The following is an 18,861-nucleotide window of genomic DNA, read 5'->3' on the forward strand; positions in this document are numbered from 1 at the left end:
TGGTGGTTTGCAGTTTCACGAGAAGGTGCTGCGACAGCGAAAAACATCTTTGTTGGAACGATAGCCATCCCAAATCGAGTATGATATCTATGGTACTCTGCCCTGGTTCGCGATAGTGCAAAACAAGCTGTCCTTTTTTGAACTTTTTTCAGTGTCATCCGTCAATCCCATCTAATGCAGATCCCACTCCTCACAGCAATACTCCAGACGAGGCTGGAAAAGCGTAATAGTAGAACTGTTATGTTTTCTAAGTGTTCTGCCAATATCTACATCTACATCTACATGGATACGCTGAAAACAACATTTAAGTGTCTGGGTGAGGGTTCATTCAACCAGCTTCACAATTCTCTATTATTCCAATCTCGTATAGAGCGCGGAAAGAAAGAGGACCTCTATCTTTCCGTAAGAGCTGTGATTTCCCTTATTCTTTCATGGTGATCGTTTGTCCCTATGTACGTCGGCACCAACAAAATATTTTCGCATTCTGAGGCGAAAATTGTTCATTGGAATTTCGTGAGAAAATTCCGCCGCAACGGAAAACGCCTTTGTTTTAATGATGTCCATCCCAAATATCATTTCAGTGACACTCTCTCCTCTATGTCGCGATAGTACAAGACGTGCTGCCCTTCTTTGAACTTTTTCGGTGTGCTCTGTCAATCCTATCTGGTAAGGATTCCAGGCCGCGCTGCAGGACGGAGAAGCGCAGTGTAGGCAGTCTCCTTAGTAGATCTGTTACATTTCTTAAGTGTTCTGCCACTAAAACGCAGTTTGCAATTCCTAGATATTTAGTTGAATTTACGGCCTTTAGATTTGACTGATTTATCGTGTAACCAAAGTTTAACGGATTCCTTTTGCACTCATGTGGATGACGTCACACTTCTCATTATTTAGGGTCATTTGAAAATTTTCGCACCTTACAGACATCTTTTTAAAATTGTTTTGCAATTTTTTTCGATCTCCTGATTACATCACTAGTCGATTAACCACAGCGTCATCTGCAAACGACGAGATTGTCTCCCATATCGTTTATACAGATAGGGAACAGGAGAGTGCCTCTAACATTGCCTTGGGGAACGTAAGAAATCACTTGTCTTTTACTCGATGACTTTCCACCAATTATTACAAATTGTGACCTCTCTGACAGGAAATCACGAATCCAGTCACATAACTGAGACGATATTCCATAAGCACACAATTTCACTAGAAACCACATGTGTGCTACAATGTCAGAAGCCTTCCGGAATTCCAGTAAGTAGGGTGTAGGCTTAGGGACCGGTAGTTCAAAATATTCCAATTGCTCTAATCACTATGGGACTTCTGACGTCGTCAGTCCCTACTTATACCTAACTAATCTAAGGACATCACACACATCCATGTCCGAGGCAGGATTCGCAGCTGCGACCGTAGCAGCGGCGAGGTTCCGGACTGAAGCGCCTAGAACCGCTCGGCCACAGTGACCGGTTCAAATGGCTCTGAGCACTACGGGACTCAACTGCTGAGGTCATAAGTCCCCTAGAACTTAGAACTACTTAAACCTAACTAACCTAAGGACAACACACACATCCATGCCCGAGGCAGGATTCGAACCTGCGACCGTAGCGGTCGCGCGGTTCCAGACTGTAGCGCCAGAACCGCTCGGCCACCAGCGGCCGGCCACAGTGACCGGCTAGGGACCGATGACCTCAGCAGTTTGGTCCCATAAGATCTTACCACAAGTTTCCAATTTTTTTGAAATCGCTTGGGAATAGCAGTCAACACTTCGTTCAAGTAAAGAGCTAGTTCTCTTTCTGAAGAACAATGTTTTCTACATCCGTGTTGTCTGTGTGTTAATACAACGTTTTCCTCGACGTAATTCACAGTGTTCGAACACATTATATGTTCCAGAATGCTGCGGCATATCGACGTTAATGATAAGGGCCTGTAATTAAGTGGATTACTCCTACTACCTTTCTTGAATATTGCTGTGACCTGTGCAATTTTCCAGTCTTTGGGTATGGATCTTTCGCAGTCGTTGGTTTGCTTTCGTCACAAGATTATCTATCTAATGCTTCCAATTTAGTTATTCGTAATTGTAATCCCTAAACATTTAGTTGAATTTACAGTCTTTAAATTTGTGTAATTTATAGGCTAACGGAAATTCAGCGGATTTCGTTTAATAGTCATGTGGATAACTTCAAACTTTCATGATTTAGAATCAGTTGCCACTTTTTGCATTATACAGGTATCTTGTGTAAATCATTTTGCAGTTTGTTTCGATCATCTGACGACTTTACAAGAATGACGAAGAAATTTCTCGGGTGGAGCAGTTCGTGGCACTTCGTTCTCGTAACGATTGTCAAAACGTCCCACATGCACCAGTACACAGTGTTACCTGCCGAAAAAAACCTGTCATTTTTATCAGTTACCGACTACGTGTCGGAATAAGTGAAACACCACCTAATTTAAAAACTCACGCATCTAATACACTACTGGCCATTAAAATTGGTACACCACGAAGCTGACGTGCTACAGACTCGAAATTTAACCGACAGGAAGAAGATGCTGCGACATGCAAATATTAGGTTTTCGGAGCATTCAGACAAGGTTGGCGCCGGTGGCGGCACCTCCAACGTGCTGACATGAGGAAAGTTTCCAACCGATTTCTCATACACAAACAGAAGTTGACCGGCGTTGTCTGGTGAAACGTTGTTGTGATGCCTCGTGTAAGGAGGAGAAATGCGTACCATCACGTTTCCGCTTATCGCGATTGCAGTTTATCATATCGCGACATTGTTAGTCGCGTTGGTCGATATCCAATGTCTGTTAGCAAAATATGCAATCGGTGGGTTCAGGAAGGTAATACGGAACGCCGTGCTGGATCCGAACGGCCTCGTATCACTAGCAGTCGAGATGACAGGCATCTTATCCGCACGGCTGTGACGGATCGTGCAGCCACGTCTCGATCCCTGAGTCAACAGATGGGGACGTTTCCAAGACAACAACCATCTGCAGGAACAGTTCGACGACATTTGCAGCAGCATGGACTATCAGCTCGGAGACCACGGCTGCGGTTACCCTTGACGCTGCATCACAGACAGGAGCGCCTGCGATGGTGTACTCAACGACGAACCTGGGTGCACGAATGGCAAAACGTCATTTTTTTCCGGATTAATCCAGGTTCTGTTTACAGCATCACGATGGTCGCATCCGTGTTTGGCGACATCGCAGTGAACGCACATTGGAAGCGTGTATTCGTCATCGCCATACTGGAAAATCACCGAGCGTGATGGTATGGGGTGCCATTGGTTACACGTCTCAGTGACCTCTTGTTCGCATTGACGGTACTTTGAACAGAGGACGTTACATTTCTGATGTGTTACGAGCCGTGGCTCTACCATTCATTCGATCCCTGCGAAACCCTACTTTTCAGCAGGATAATGCACGACCGCATGTTGCAGGTCCTGTACGGGCCTTTCTGGATACAGAAAATGTTCGACTGGTGCCCTGGCCGGCACATTCTCCAGATCTCTCACCAATTGAAAACGTCTGGTGAATGGTGGCCGAGCAACTGGCTCGTCACCATACGCCAGCCAGTACTCTCGATGAACTGTGGTATCGTGTTGAAGCTGCATGGGCAGCTGTACCTGTACACGCCATCGAAGCTCTGTTTGACTCAATGCCCAGGCGTGTCAAGGCCGTTATTACGGCCAGAGGTGGTTGTTCCGGGTACTGATTTCTCAGGATCTATGCACAAAAAATGCGTGAAAATATAATCAGATGTCAGTTCTAGTATAATATATTTGTACAACGAATACCCGTTTATCACCTGCATTTCTTCTTGGCGTAGCAATTTTAATGGCCAGTAGTGTAGCTTCGTGTTCGCGGAATTTGGAACGCCACGAAAGTGGATAGTTTCGCCGCAGAGTTTGGCGACTGCAGGTCGCGCATCCGTAGTGGCTGGGAGCCCAGTTCTGAAACTTAGTTTGGCAACGCAGTGTGTCGGTGTTAAGTTAGGCTTCACATTCAGTGGTGACAGTGGCTGACCGGTGTGTGTGTGTGTCGGTGGTGTTGCAGACGAGAGCGGCGTGGCTGCTGTGCGCGCTGGCGGCGGCGGCGGCGTCGTGGTCGGGCGCGTACGGGCGCGGCTACGCGGGCGCCTACCCCAGCTACGGCCTGGGCCTAGGGCTCGGCTACGGCCACCTCTACCACCGGCCGGCCGCCGCACAGCCGCTGCTCACCGTGCTGGCCGAGCCGCCCGCCGCCGTCGACGACACGCTGGTCGCCGTGCCGCTGCTGGCCGTGCCCGGGGACCGCATCCGCGTCCTGCACGACTCCGCCGCCCTCGCCAAGCAGGTACCCACACCTACATCTACATTACATACATACTCCGCAGTCCACCATACGGTCCGTGGCGGAGGGTACATCGTAACACAACTAGCATCTTCTCTCCCTGTTCCACTCCCAAACAGAACGACAGAATGACTGCCTATATGCCTCTGTACGAGCCCTAATCTGTCTTATCTTATCTTTGTGGTCTTTCCGCGAAATATAAGTTGCCGGCAGTAAAATTGTACTGCAGTCAGCCTCAAATACTGGTTCTCTAAATTTCCTCAGTAGCAATTCACAAAAAGAAAGCCTCCTTTCCTCCAGAGACTCCCACCCAAGTTCCTGAAGCATTTCCGTAACACTCGCGTGACGATCAAACCTACCAGTAACAAGTCTAGCAGCCCGCCTCTGAATTGCTTCTATGTCCTCCCTCAATCCGACCTGATAGGAATCCCAAACGCTCGAGCAGTACTCGAGAATAAGTCGCACCAGCGTTCTATAAGCGGACTCCTTTACCGAACATGACTATCCGCCTTCCCCACAACTGCCGTTACATGCTTGTCCCACTTCATATCGCTCTGCAATGTTACGCCCAAATATTTAATCGACGTGACTGTGCCAAGCTCTACACTACTGCTGGAGTATTCAAACATTACGGGACTCTTTTTCCTATTCATCTGCATTAATTTACATTTATCTATATTTAGAGTTAGCTGCCATTCTTTACACCAATCACAAATCCTGTCCAAGTCATCTTCTGTCCTCCTACAGTCACTCAACGACGACACCTTCCCGTACACCACAGCATCATAAGCAAACAGCCGCACATTGCCAGCCATCCTATCCAAAAGATCATTTATGTAGATAGAAAACAACAGCGGACCTTCCACACTTCCCTGAGGCACTCCACATGATACCCTCACCTCCGATGAACACTCACCATCGAGGACAACGTACTGGGTTCTATTACTTAAGAAGTCTTCGAGCCGCTCACATACTCGTACCTTAGTTAGGAGTCTGCAGTGGGGCACCGAGTCAAACGCTTTCCGGATGTCGAGGAATATGGCATCCGTCTGATACCCTTCATCCATGGTTCGCAAGATATCATGAGAAAAAAAGGCGAGTTGCGTTTCGCAGGAGCGATGCTTTCTAAAGCCGTGCTGATGCATGGACAGCAACTTCTCCGTCTCGAGGAAATTCATTATATTGGAACTGAGAATATGTTCGAGAATCCTGCAACAAACCTATGTTAGGCATATTGGTCTGTAATTTTGAGGATCCGTCCTTCTATCCTTCTTATATACAGGCGTCACCTGCGCTTTTTTCCAGTCGCTCGGGACTTTACGTTGGGCAAGAGATTCGCGATAAATGCAAGCTAAGTAAGGAGCCAATGCAGTAGAGTACTCTCTGTAAAACCGAATTGTAATCCCATCAGGACCTGGCGATTTATTTATTTTCGACCCATTCAGCTGCTTCACAACCCCAGGAATGTCTATCACTATGTCCTCCATACGGGAATCTGTACGAGACTAAAACGGCGGTATGTTTGTACGATCCTCCTGCGTGAAATATTTCTCAAATACTAAATTTAAAATTTCAGCTTTCGTTTTGCTGTCTTCCGTTGCCAGGCCAGACTGATCAGTGAGTGACTGTGTAACCTCCCCCTCACTTATCGACCTTAATGACAGTGAAAAATTAAACCGCGTGTACCTAATGGAAATTTGGGAAAAGCAATCGTCACCGAAGTTAATCTGTCGGTAAAGAGGGAGGAAAGGGTTACATCTAAGTGAAAGGAATAATGCAAATGAATCTGGTGGAAATTAATTTTGAAAAGGGGTAAAGTTAATGAAGAAAGTAAATGTGCGGCCGTTACGTTAACAATTAACTAGCGGTAATTAGATATTTGAGATTTGGGGGAAATTACGGTCGCCAGTCCTAAGGACAATTACTATAGTAACTGAAAAAGAAAGGTAATTACACATATAATTAGCACTAGAAGCGTGGCAACTGAAGGTTGACACGTGTAGTGTGAAAACTGAAAGTTTGTCAAAAGTAATAACTTTCGCTGCACTCTGACTTAATTTAGCAAAAGAATTAATAAAACCGGAAAACTGAAAGTTAATTTAGTGACTGAAATTAATAAGAAGCTTTCTTTCTTAAGCACATCGAAATTCAGTAAAATACGGTTAGTCTTGGACTACCTCAACAATCATTTCAAAAGCTACTTGAATCTACGCAATTTAGAAATAAGAGATTTAGCTTTGAACTTGAATTAAATGATTCTGAACAATTAACAATAGTAAAATTTAGTACGTACCAAGCTGAGCTGCAGTCACAGGTAAGCTAAAATACGGTAACAAAACTCGCACTCTTAATTTGTGCTTGCGTAATCTAAATATTGTAGCCAGCTATGAATACTTAAACTGAACTTTGAAATTAAAGCAGTGAAATGGAATGATTGTACTTTAATGCTGGCGTCTGAATTTCAACGACACTCGGGTTCATTTCGGAAAAGGAAGGGACCCTGCTTGGTAATGCAATTGGGACAATGAGTAACAAAAGTTCATGCTAAGTTGCTGTAATTTTGCGAGGCAAATGGAACAGTTTGAAAAGCTGAGGTCTGCCATACAGTTCTGAAACTTTACGTGCTTTTAGTCTTCCTTGTTGGTTGATTGAAGGTTTGAAGCCGTCGATCGAGGATGTGGCGACAGTCACTCATTGTCGGCCGTCGCTGTTGCAGAAGCTGGATGTTGGCGCGCCTTCTTCTCGACACGGTCACCAGACGAAACGGGCTCTTGACGTGCGCCAGCTAATGCTTCCCGTCCGCGACACCATGTCAGAATCTATCATCACAAGTCGAGCGCAATTACATGCTGACAAACCCCCAAATCGCGGCAACTCGCGGGAGCTTCACACAACACACGTGCTCCACTCGCTACTCCAGCCAGACTCCCTCTCTGCCCGCGCTCCACGCGACAGAGTTAACACTACCAAAGATCCTACACACTTTGATTCTTCACACGACCTATCGATGTAATCGTTCGATAGCAGTTTTCCCTAGGCAAGACCCAGCGTAAAATATAAATAATATTCACAAAACAAACCAATTATACATCGACATAAATGCATATATATATACAAATAGTAAAACAATTACAATATACAAAGACACAGAAATGTTATATCTTCAGGTAACAAAATTAAGGAAAACAAATTTATAGTACAATGGATGGTAATAGGAGGATATGCATTTCCGGCGTTACAACTGGATGGAAGCCTTCGACCCGCTTACCGATTTTACGTAAGACCAGAATTTCCTTGGGTTTTCAGCAAGATATTTTGCTAAGGTATGACGGTGGTAGTGGTTGAATGCTTCACGCATTGCTCTTTTTACGGCAGCACGAATCTCTACTAACTTTTACCTGTCCTCATTCTCCCGATCTTTCTTGTACCGCGAGTGCAACTGCCTTTGCTTCCTGAGCATTCTCCGAATTGCGCTGTTAAGCCACGGTGGGTCTTTTCCGTCCGTAACCCACTTTTTCGGCACGTACTTGTCCAATGCGTGATTTACAATGTGTTTAAAATTTACCCATAATTCTTCCACGTCCATCGTACCGGAAGTAAATGAACTCGATTCATTTACTAAGTGGGATGCTAACAACTGCTTATCTGCTCTTTCTAGTAAGAATACTCTCCTAGCCTTCTTCACCGACTTTTTAACTTTCGTAACCATAGTCGTAATGACATCATGATCACTAATCCCTGTCTCAACACTGACTCCGTCGATGAGGTCTGGTCTGTTCGTGGCTACCACATCTGAAATATTTCCATTACGCGTTGGCTGTCGATTTAGCTGCTCAAGACAGTTTCCGGATAATGTGTTCAAAAGTAATTCACACGACGCCTTGTCTGTACCACCTGTAATGAATCCATAGAAATCCCAGTCTATACTAGGTAGGTTGAAGTCGCCTCCGACTAATATAGCATGATCCGGGTACTTCTGCGATACAGAGTGTAGAGTCCCTTTGAATGATTCTAGAACTGTCACGTTGGAACCTGGTGGCCGGTAATAGCACCCCGCAATTAACTTTATTTCCCCTAACCCTGTTAAACGTGTACAGATAACTTTACAATCACACTCTACTTCGATCTCACTAGACACATATTTTTGTCAACTGCAATGAAGACACCACCTCCTACGCTGTCTAATCTGTCTTTCCAATACACGTTCCAACCCTCACTAAATATTTCAGAACTTCCTATCTCAGGGTTCAGCGAGGTCTCAGTCCCGAGAATAATTTGCGCGTCACACGCTTCCTGGAGGGCAGTAAATTCAGGAACTTTATTCCGAACACTCTGAAAATTTACTGCTAATATCTTGATAGCTGAAGTATCTTTAGAGTGAGCGCGTCCTGATTTCCATGCCTGCACGTCGACTGGTAAGTGTTCATCAGGACACCTCGCACTACTGCCTAGCCTCTCCTGCCCGTCCCGTTTCATTCGCTTCTCTGCCACCTGGCATATCAGCGTCCGAACATTCCTCCAGACATAGCTGTAAAGCCACCGTAGACTATACTTAAGTAAGCGCGGACTGCGGTAGCTTTCCTAGTAGTTTTACCGCGTTACCTCCACGTTAAGTGTGTTGCATATCCGTCGGGCGTTACATCATTTCGTTGGCTTCGTATGCCTATGCGATCAGTGTGTCACTAGGTTCCCCTAGAAACCAGACGCCGTGAACCGTCTGGAATGTGAGTGTGGATACAAGAGTATAAAGGGCCACGTGACCTACAGAATGTTTTAGTTCTACGTTGTTATACTCCTGTCGCGTAGCAGAAAATAAACATTATTTATAGCAAAATGGAAAGTTTCATTGTTTAATTCATGTTTCAATCAAAAACTGTTGATCTGTAACGTGAAACAGAGCGATGTTGTAGTGAAAAAAAAGATACAGATGTATCACATAGTGCCAGAAACGCAATTTCCTCAAAAAATGCAAATTTAAAAAAAACCGCAAAACAAAAACATAACATCGCCTCACTACTGGGGTCAGCATATATAAAACATACCTTTGTTATTCATAAACAACTTTCACCAATAACAGGAATCCCTTGTCTTTGATTATGAGGAAGAGCGTTCTGTTGAGTACAAAATAACACAATAATTACTCGTATATAGATTTCTTGTTATTGTGCGTGTAAACCGTACTTCCATCAAAATAAATTGTTTTAGTTACATAAAAGTTCAGAAATTACGCTAGTAGCTTTTTTGTACTTATAAAATGCAGTTTATATTTCGTAAAGATGTAGAACGCACAATGGACTAACACTTGAAACGTCACCTTTGAACAATTTATACAAGACTGTGCTTAAACTGACATACAATGTTTTTAGCGCAACGCAATCTGACTTTCAAAATTCCCTACAAAAGAATGGCCCTGACTAACATTAAACTATACCTTTCACAAATCACTTACCTCACAAAAATCTTCGCTACTCAAGCTACTGCAATACAGCAAGCGCCACTACTGCCAGCTAAATAAAAGATTCAAACTACTGAAGGCACTAACTACTGATAGGGATAGTTAGCAAATGAAAGATATTAATAAACAAACAATGTATTTACCTTGATATCATCATATATAAGTATAGCAGTTCATGAAAATTTCAAAACTCCGTCATCTCTCTCCCCACATCCACCACTGCTTTTCAAATCTGTATTGGCCACTGCCCAATCCAATTTGAAAATTTTTTTGTGGGGAGCATGGGGGCTATGTAAGTAGGCTGTTCATGTTTTCTTTATGTAAGTAGGCTGTTTAGGTTTTTTTATTGGTAACGCCACCTCTGTATGAAAATCACTGGCTGTGCTGTGTGCAGTCTGTGGCTAGTTTGCATTGTTGTCTGCCATTGTAGTGTTGGGCAGCGGCAGCTGGATGTGAACAGCGCGTAGCGTTGGCAGTTGGAGGTGAGCCGCCAGCAGTGGTGGATGTGGGGAGAGAGATGACGGAGTTTTGAAATTTTCATGAACTGCTATATTTATATATGATGATATCAAGGTAAATACATTGTTTGTTCTTTATTAATATCTTTCATTTGCTAACTATCCCTATCAGTAGTTAGTGCCTTCAGTAGTTTGAATCTTTTATTTAGCTGGCAGTAGTGGCGCTTGCTGTATTGCAGTAGCTTGAGTAGCGAAGATTTTTGTGAGGTAAGTGTTTTTTGTGAAAGGTATAGTTTAATGTTAGTCAAGGCCATTCTTTTGTAGGGAATTTTGAAAGTCAGATTGCGTTGCGCTAAAAACATTGTGTGTCAGTTTAAGCACAGTCTTGTATAAATTGTTCAAAGGTGACGTTTCACACTGAACGATGCGCTGTTCTAATTAAGTGCAAAACAAACAATCAAAAAACAAAGAGGAGTCGTCGGCTAACTTTTCCTCTCTCACACATTTATTTATGTTTCTTTTCCTACCAGTGGAACCAGTACTGCCGGTAATCTTTTACTATTTATTATGTCATTTATGTACTGCACGAAAACTATCGAACCGTAGATTAGGTAGAGTGTAACTTGACATTTACAGGTGTCTTTCGCATACGTTGTAAGATAGCTAAGATACCCGTTAGGATTTAAAATACGCGTTACTCACGAAAGTAAGTCCGAATAAGCCTCAAATCAAAAAATTTCCCTCTGGTGTACAATATTTTGTCCCAAGAAGCAAATTAGTAGCGTCATCTGACTGCTAATCTCATAGAATATGCACTAAGTACCGAACACTTACTTTAGTGCAACGGTTAGCTGTGGTCCTAGCAAAAGAAAGTGAATTTACATGAACGTGAATAGTTGTAATAAACGTCCCACTCTCTGTGAAAATGTGTATGCGACGTCGCTTATAGCCTCTGCATTTCTAGGGGCATGCGCACTCTGTCTGCATAATTGACCAGAAATACAGTCCAAAAAAAAAAGAAAAAAATGTTCATTTGTATGTAAAATCTTATGGGACTTAACTGCTAAGGTCATCATCAGTCCCTAACCTTACACACTACTTAACCTAAACTATCCTAAGGACAAACACACACACACCCATGCCCAAGGGAGGACTCAGCCTCCGCCGGGACCAGCTGCACAGTCCATGACTGCAGCGCCCTAGATCGCCCGGCTAGTCCCGCGCGGCAATACAGTCCACCAGACAATCACAATTCATACAGGGTGGTCAGGAGCGGCCTGAAACGCTTGTAAGGGTGTTGCAGCGTAGGGTGTACAGAGAAATAACTGTTAAGAAAAAAAATTCGATACGTTGCCCCGTTTCCGAGTTAATTAGCATTGAAGCTATGCAGTCAGGCAGGCAGCTGTGCGCGGAAATTCAAGCTGCGCGCCACAGACATACAAGGTAGTCGCCAAACGTGTCCGTTCGATCAAGAGAGCGATACAGAAGTCGGACATGGGATCGAACCCGAGCCGAAGGCTCGTGCGCTATCATCTCCAATATGAGAACAACTGACAATATCTGCCAACAGCTCGAATTTGCGCGCGACGGCCTGACTGTCTAACCTCAATGCTAATTAATACCGAAAGAGCGCACCGTACCGAATTTTTTTAACGGTTATTTCCCAACTCAACCTACCCTGCAACATCCTTTCAAGCTTCCCACACTGTTTCTGACCACCCTGTATATAGTGTGTCCCAAAAATGTTGCACCAAACTTCGAGGGGGTTGTAGAGTATGTGTTGAGCAACAAACCGAGCATAGGAATCTGTGTCCGGAAAGGTCATCCAAAGACGCTACAGAGCGTCGAAGTCAACAGGCGCCGGCGACCATCACTGGGCCACCGCTGCGGCAGCAAGCGTGAATCTGAACGCTGACGAACCGTAGGCGGAGCGCCTCGCAATGTCGCTTGTCGTCGAGTGATGGCGACTTAACGCCACGATCGCCAGTGGAGAAGATGGACCTAACTGCCGCGTAGACAGGCCTTGTACCCTTCGAATCGAATGCACTGTTGCCCTGCTGGAGTACGGTTTCAGACACCTCCTGTGCACCGAAACACATTGCAAAATTTTGAGGGTTCCAGGAGAAAAATAAACCGACGATGGAAACCCGTGTCCGAACCCGTCATCCAGCGAGGCAACAGGACATCGCATTCGTAGGGTACAAGGACTGTCTACGCGGCACCTAACTCCATCTTCTCCACTGGCGATCGTGGCAATCGGTCGCTACCACTGAAGGACAAGCAACATTGCGTGACGTTGCGCCTACGGACCGTCAGCGTACAGACCCACGTTTACTGCCGCAGGCGCCGGCATCGTTGGATGACGTTTCCGGGCACGGGTTCCTATGCTCGGTTTGTTCCTCTACAACCCCTCGAAGTCTGTCGCAACATTTTTGGGACACCATGTATATAGCAGTACTGCTTCTCCTCGAAAACCTACCTTTCCTGCTCAACGTTCGTCCACAGAATCGCCAATTATCGGAGTCACATTGCATAACTACCCTGGATTACAACTGCAGCAAGCAAACACGAGACCTTCCACTAATTTCTGAAGGCAAGTAGCACTTTCTACATTTAGTGAATATATAACGACTGCTCCGAGCACGTCGGCCTAAATTCTTTAGAATAGCAACGTGACTTCCAATGAAACTGGTATGCAAGAATTGAGGAATATAAGTGCATATAATTACTTTCAAAGATAGCAAAAATGCTTTCAAAACTGCTCGTATTCAGCAATAAATCCAAGTCGCGGCATGCTGGAAAGCACGGCTCGTCGACATCCGACCGTCCTATTACCTTCCACTTTGCGCAGCAGAAGCGCCGACAATGCGGTACTCACAGTGCTCGGCTGTACCGGCTGCTGCAGCTCTCACGGCGCACGCTACCGTCTGCTCACAGAACGAGAAAGTGTGAACAGGTTTTAATTATACAATCAGCGTGTGACGTAACTTAACTGTGGCTGATATAATAAATTTTGGAGTTATACTTCAAAATGTAGTACACTGTAGACGTTTCACATCCTGGTGCCCCATACCTGGATCTGGCCTTTCATACTTATTAAGGGGGGTAGGACGTCAAACGGGCCGACCTGGAGCAGGAGAGGCATCACACTACATTTTAATTTCCAGTGTCTATAGTTTTACAAATAAGTTCATAAAACTTTGTCAGCATCACCAGGAAGGATTCAGGATTCACACTCATTGCAGTGGAAGTTCGAAAACATAACAAAATAATTTTCTTTTTTACGCGCGAAATTTCATTATTTTTTCACTTACTAATGGCTGCATTTGTTGCTATAGGTACACTTTTCTTCATAAATTAGAGATATTCTTCGATGAATTTTGCACTGCGTACATACCATACTTACAGGTGTATAAAACTCTAGAATTCATTTAATTTGTGAAAAAACGAATGAGCTGTTATATTTTAAACTTCATGTTTAGGAAAAACACAAATTTTATAGTTAATTACCTCAACTTTTACCACAGTTTTTAATAGATTTGGAAAATCTAGAGTTTCATACACCTTTAAGTATGGTTTGTATGCTGTGCAAAATTCATCGAAGAATCTCTCTTACTTATGAAGAAAAGTGTAGCTATAGCAACAAATGCTGCCATTAGTAAGTGAAACAATGATGAAATTTCGCATGTAAAAAAAATTTCTTCGTTATGTTTTCGAACTTCCACGGCTATGAGTGTGAATTCTGAATCCTTCCTGGTCACGCTGACAAAGTTATATGAATGTATTTGTAAAAGTATAGACAGTGCAAATTAAAATGTCCTGTGGTGCCTCTCCTTCTCCAAGTCGGCCCGTTTGACGTTCTACCCCCCTTAAGTCAGAAAGACATATGAGTCAGTGATATAAATGTGATGTGAAAAAAGACGCAATTGGTGAAGGACATTGTGAAAACAGTTGACTGTCTGAAAATACAAAAGGTGGTGGTGGTGTTGCGGAGGGGGGGGGGGGAGGGGGTCGCTTGAAATTTTCGCACGGTGCGGCAAAATATCTATAGTAGGCCCTGCTTTCGACGAGGGGCCTCCGACATCGTGCTTTAGGACGAATTTGTTCCCAATCCGCATGTTTTTTGCTCGATATTTAAAAAAAATGTTCAAATGTGTGTGAAATCTTATGGGACTTAACTGCTAAGGTCATCAGTCCCTAAGCTTACACACCCCTTTAACCTAAATTTTCCTAAGGACAAACACACACACCCATGCCCGAGGGAGGACTCGAACCCCTTCGCCGGGACCAGCCGCACACGACTGCAGCGCCTTAGACCGCTCGTCGACATTTTAACTTCTCGTTATTTTGGAGGGGGAGGAGGGTGGGTTGGCAACGATCAGTCTGCCGCTCTTCAGTGTCCGTTAAAAATGTTTAAGCAATGTACTTTATTTGTTTCAGCCGACTGTTCCCTAAGATTAACCACCTGTTTTCACATCGTAGATTCTTTCGCCAGTATTTCTTCATTCTCTGCTCGCTCTTCTTTCCAGAATTATTTGGAAAGCTGGAACCGCGTTTCCAGCTGTCTCATTTGGAAACGAACACCCACTACCCTACTCCCTGCCCTGTCGGTACATATCGTACCACAGGCGTTATTCGACTTCGTCTCCGCAGTCGCAGTGGATAGATGAGGGACTGAAGGGATGCCATAGCTCAGCTTAAGTGTTGCCTACCGGAAAGTTGCTGCTGGATCGCTAGACAATAGTCTGTCAGTCGGAATAACTGTACACGTTACTGAGGGCGAGCAGTAGACAGTGGAACGTTGCACATTATCTGAGCGGAGACGTCGGGGCCCCGGTAGTTGGAATGCAATCGTAATTACGAGTTGCCACCGAAATTCTGGATGATCTTGTAGTCGCAACTGGCGAGTGACACAATCATTTATTGTTTCTCCGACTAGCTGGCCATCTGTTTCCTGTAGAACTTAGTTACACTCTCTCTACATGACGCATAATCGGGACGGCCATGTGCTCTGGAGCTTGGCAGTACTGCTATCCAGGGAAACGCGTCATGCCGGCAGAAGAAACCGGGTTCCAGTGAGACAGACCTTTGTCATGGTAGTTTTTTAACACCTCGGGTTTCAAATCAAACGGCCGACTGCACAGAGGGCTCTGCTTTTCATAGCCAACCTTACTGCCTTCATTTGTACGTTCCGGACAGAGGCTTGCTTGAGTTAGGTTGCCAGAGAATGATTTCTTCCAACGGCCGGAACCGCCTCTGTGGCGCCTCCCTGGTGCCTCCCTGGTGTTTTCATGAGCAAAGGGCCGGTCAGGCAGCACAGAGGGCTCCCTCACAATGCCAAACACCGTATTACAAATTTCTGAATCAGAACCACACCCCTAGTGTACCGTTGTGGGACGTGGCCTTTTGCCACTTACCCGACGACACCTGAAGTCCACTCGATGCAGCTCCTTTCGCAGTGTTCTCTCGGAAACTGGTTGAGAACACCTGTATCCCCTAAGAGCAGGGATGCTTGTCGAGTGTCACGCCTTGTCAGAGGCAGTGAGTTTCAAACGCGTCTTTGGTCCGTGTCGGTTTCCTTTTTAAGGTCAGTGGTACAGCGTCCCTTGAAGACACGTTAGGCAGTCTGCTTTTTGTCTGGCTCAAGCTCAGTCGTGTCACTTTGTCGTTCACTGCCTAAAGCTCTCTTTGGTGTCTTTTCAGTGAATGCCCAATACGTGTAACGATGGCAGCGGAAAGAAATCTGTGAAGGGCGCCGACCTCGGTCCCCCTCTTGTGTGCTTACATCATTTAACAGGCGTAGTGTGTAGCTGACACCTACACGATCCATCTTCATCTCGCAACCATGATATTAACTAAATTGCTTTTCTGTCGTTCGGAGAACAGGCCCGGCACAAATTATCATAATTATTATGTGCTACCATTAGCTTTTTGTGCTGGTGGGGTTGGATAGGTTTCTTCTGCTAGCTGTGACTATTTGAAAATTACACATGCCGACAAACGAGCAACGATTTAAGGAGAACGCTTTCTAATATACAAACAAATACCGCCCTCTTTCTTTCAGCACATTTAATCAGCTCCATACTCTCATTAGTGGTAACCGTAAAATAACTAATAAATGGTGCTTCCAGGAATCATACATAGTTACTTGTTAATTGCGTTTTTCAGATAAAGAGCGCTTTGACGGGAAATTCCACTCTGGTGATGAATGCGAGACAACAGTCTTAAGGGAAGTTTGCTCAGTCGGAAAAATAACTACAAACATTCTCCTTTTCGTCTAGAGCCAATGTTTTCTTGCGTTTGTTCAATTATTGTTAACAACAAATCGGAACAAATCTCTACGTAGTTATTGAAAGAAATCGGCTAATTTTTATCGTAAATACATATCCAGAAATGCTGTATGTTTATAGTTAATGCCACTTAAACGTAATACGACAGTTAAGGTTATGGCTCTCTGTAAGTGCGTAAACAGTTTCTCGACGACGTTGGAAAAGAAGGTGAGCGTTCCCAAATGAAGAAGAATTTCTGTCTGCAAGATAGTCCACAAAAGCAATCCGCAGCCCATTGCATCTAATGTGTGCCGCCGTGTCCTTCATGCCATTGTTTATCCCTATCGATTATCAGCTTCAGACAAGGGTGGGAGGGAATTGGCATCCTAATCTGCGTAGCCTTGTTCTTATCATCCTTTCCATGCATACGAGATACACGACAAAGACAGGAGAATCGTATGTAGCCCGTCTCGAATACCGGTGCTTTAAGGATATAGGGTGCTTTTCCGGCTCAATATTATGTAAAAATCAACACCTAATTCTTTCAGGCACTGTTTATAATGTATATGTTTTACAGATTTTTTGTTGATATCAGGTAATGCAGCACACTTTCTAAACAAATGAGAAGTGTTTCGAATATTTTTGAACCTGCTTAGGGTTATTAAAAAAATTACAAAGAAATTTATGCAATTTTTTTCCAAAACGCTTCTTCAAATTGAGGTACCATTTAATCCAATGTTATACATTTGAAAGAGACCAGATTGTTACCAGATATGTATGACATGATGGCTGAGGTACCAGACCTATTTAATTCCACCTATTATGTATATTACAACGATAAAAAATATCACACCTTACATTTTAATTTTTGTAATTTTTTCCTAATACAAATGTTATTTTTTCTATAGTTTAGTTGATTCTACAATAAAACTTAGGTCTACTACATAAGTATGGACTATTGCAATTTACAGAAAAAAATTAGAGCAATGCTTTATAAATTTTAGGAAATATTTTACCTGAATTCTTAAAAACACAACTTGCGGGAATTGCGAATGAATATATGAGTCCAATTAAACTGCGCGACAGAACATTCCTGAAGCATAGTCTTCATCCTGCAGCATTTCTTCATCTTCACGCTTCCTCTTGACATTCCTCTTAGCACTTATTGCTTCTTTGGTAACTGGAAGAGCGAATCTTTCAGCTTTATGCACCAGTTGTCTGTCACACGAAAGCAATTGATCTTCCATATTAGAGCCACATTTTTTTGCCTAAATTTCTCAGGACTTCCAACCTTCCCATCACTCCATCATTGAAACATATCACTGCATCTAGTACACCAACGTTTAATGTATTTAGTCCTACAAAAACATTCTTGGGTACTCTTTCCCATATGCAAAGGTTGAAACTTCCATTTGTATTCTGAGTGCCTCCACGAAGACATTTACTAAGCAAAACAGGGTCACTCAGGTCTCTAAAAATTGGTTTTATTTCATACATAACAGGCTCAGGAAGAGAATGCTTATGATGGTATATTTGACCACTCTTTTGATTTTTGGTAACCACACCAAAAATCTGCTCCTTTAGGGCAAAGTCCGTGAACAGGGTGGTCATCTGTGGACAACTTATGAAAGTAGGTGGCCCATACGGCTTATCTCATTACTGTAACATCATTCAGAGGTGCAGTTCGTCTAATGGCCAGAAGGTCTGTCAGTTTATGTCAATCTTCCTCGGCCAGACAGAGATTTTCCATCAGATAGCAAACTTCCATTTCATTTCTCAATCTAGCACCCACTTCTTTTGCACATGTCCACAAGACTCCAGTTTTGTTACCAAGGTATCACCATAAACATTGAACTCATTAATTTTATTGAAAGCTGTAGAGTCCCCACCACCTAGGTACTTCGTATGTCTAACGTTATAAACGGGCACCGACCTCTGAAATATTTTTAGACCTCCATCACACTCCATACCTCCACTGTAACCGTGCTGGTGTTTAATATGTCGTTCAGTGTTACCAAGGCAGGTGTGGCAGTACTAAGATAAGCACTCAACATCAACAACTTTTCCATTCTCCAGAGAAGTAGAACTTACAACACCATTCAAGGGACGATGTCCTCGACGTTGCCGTGTTCCATCAAGTGCAATTACAATGTCCCTGGTTCCACTAATATTTACAGTTTCTTCTACTGCACGTTTCATAGATGCTTTATACACAACCATCAAGGCACCAAAGTATTTTTATGTACTTGCTGAACCTACTGGGAGGAGGAGGAAGGTCCATCAAACCACAAAACATTTGAGCAGCCTTTTTTCTTTTCCTATTGCAACCATCGCATACACTCAATTCAAA

The 18,861-nt window shown here is 43.8% G+C and overlaps 1 protein-coding gene across 2 annotated transcripts in view; it reads left to right on the top strand.

The window, feature by feature from the left end:
• Nucleotides 1–18,861, top strand: part of LOC126419057 (uncharacterized) — a 403,014-nt gene that overhangs the window by 312,269 nt on the left and 71,884 nt on the right. For both annotated transcript variants that reach the window (XM_050086133.1, XM_050086132.1), the window contains exon 2: nt 4,054–4,332. In XM_050086133.1, the coding sequence (XP_049942090.1) occupies nt 4,054–4,332 (279 nt within the window). The remainder of the gene's footprint in view (nt 1–4,053; nt 4,333–18,861) is intronic.

This window comes from Schistocerca serialis, chromosome 9, assembly GCF_023864345.2.
Source record: "Schistocerca serialis cubense isolate TAMUIC-IGC-003099 chromosome 9, iqSchSeri2.2, whole genome shotgun sequence".
NCBI classification, from domain to species: Eukaryota; Metazoa; Arthropoda; class Insecta; order Orthoptera; family Acrididae; genus Schistocerca; species Schistocerca serialis.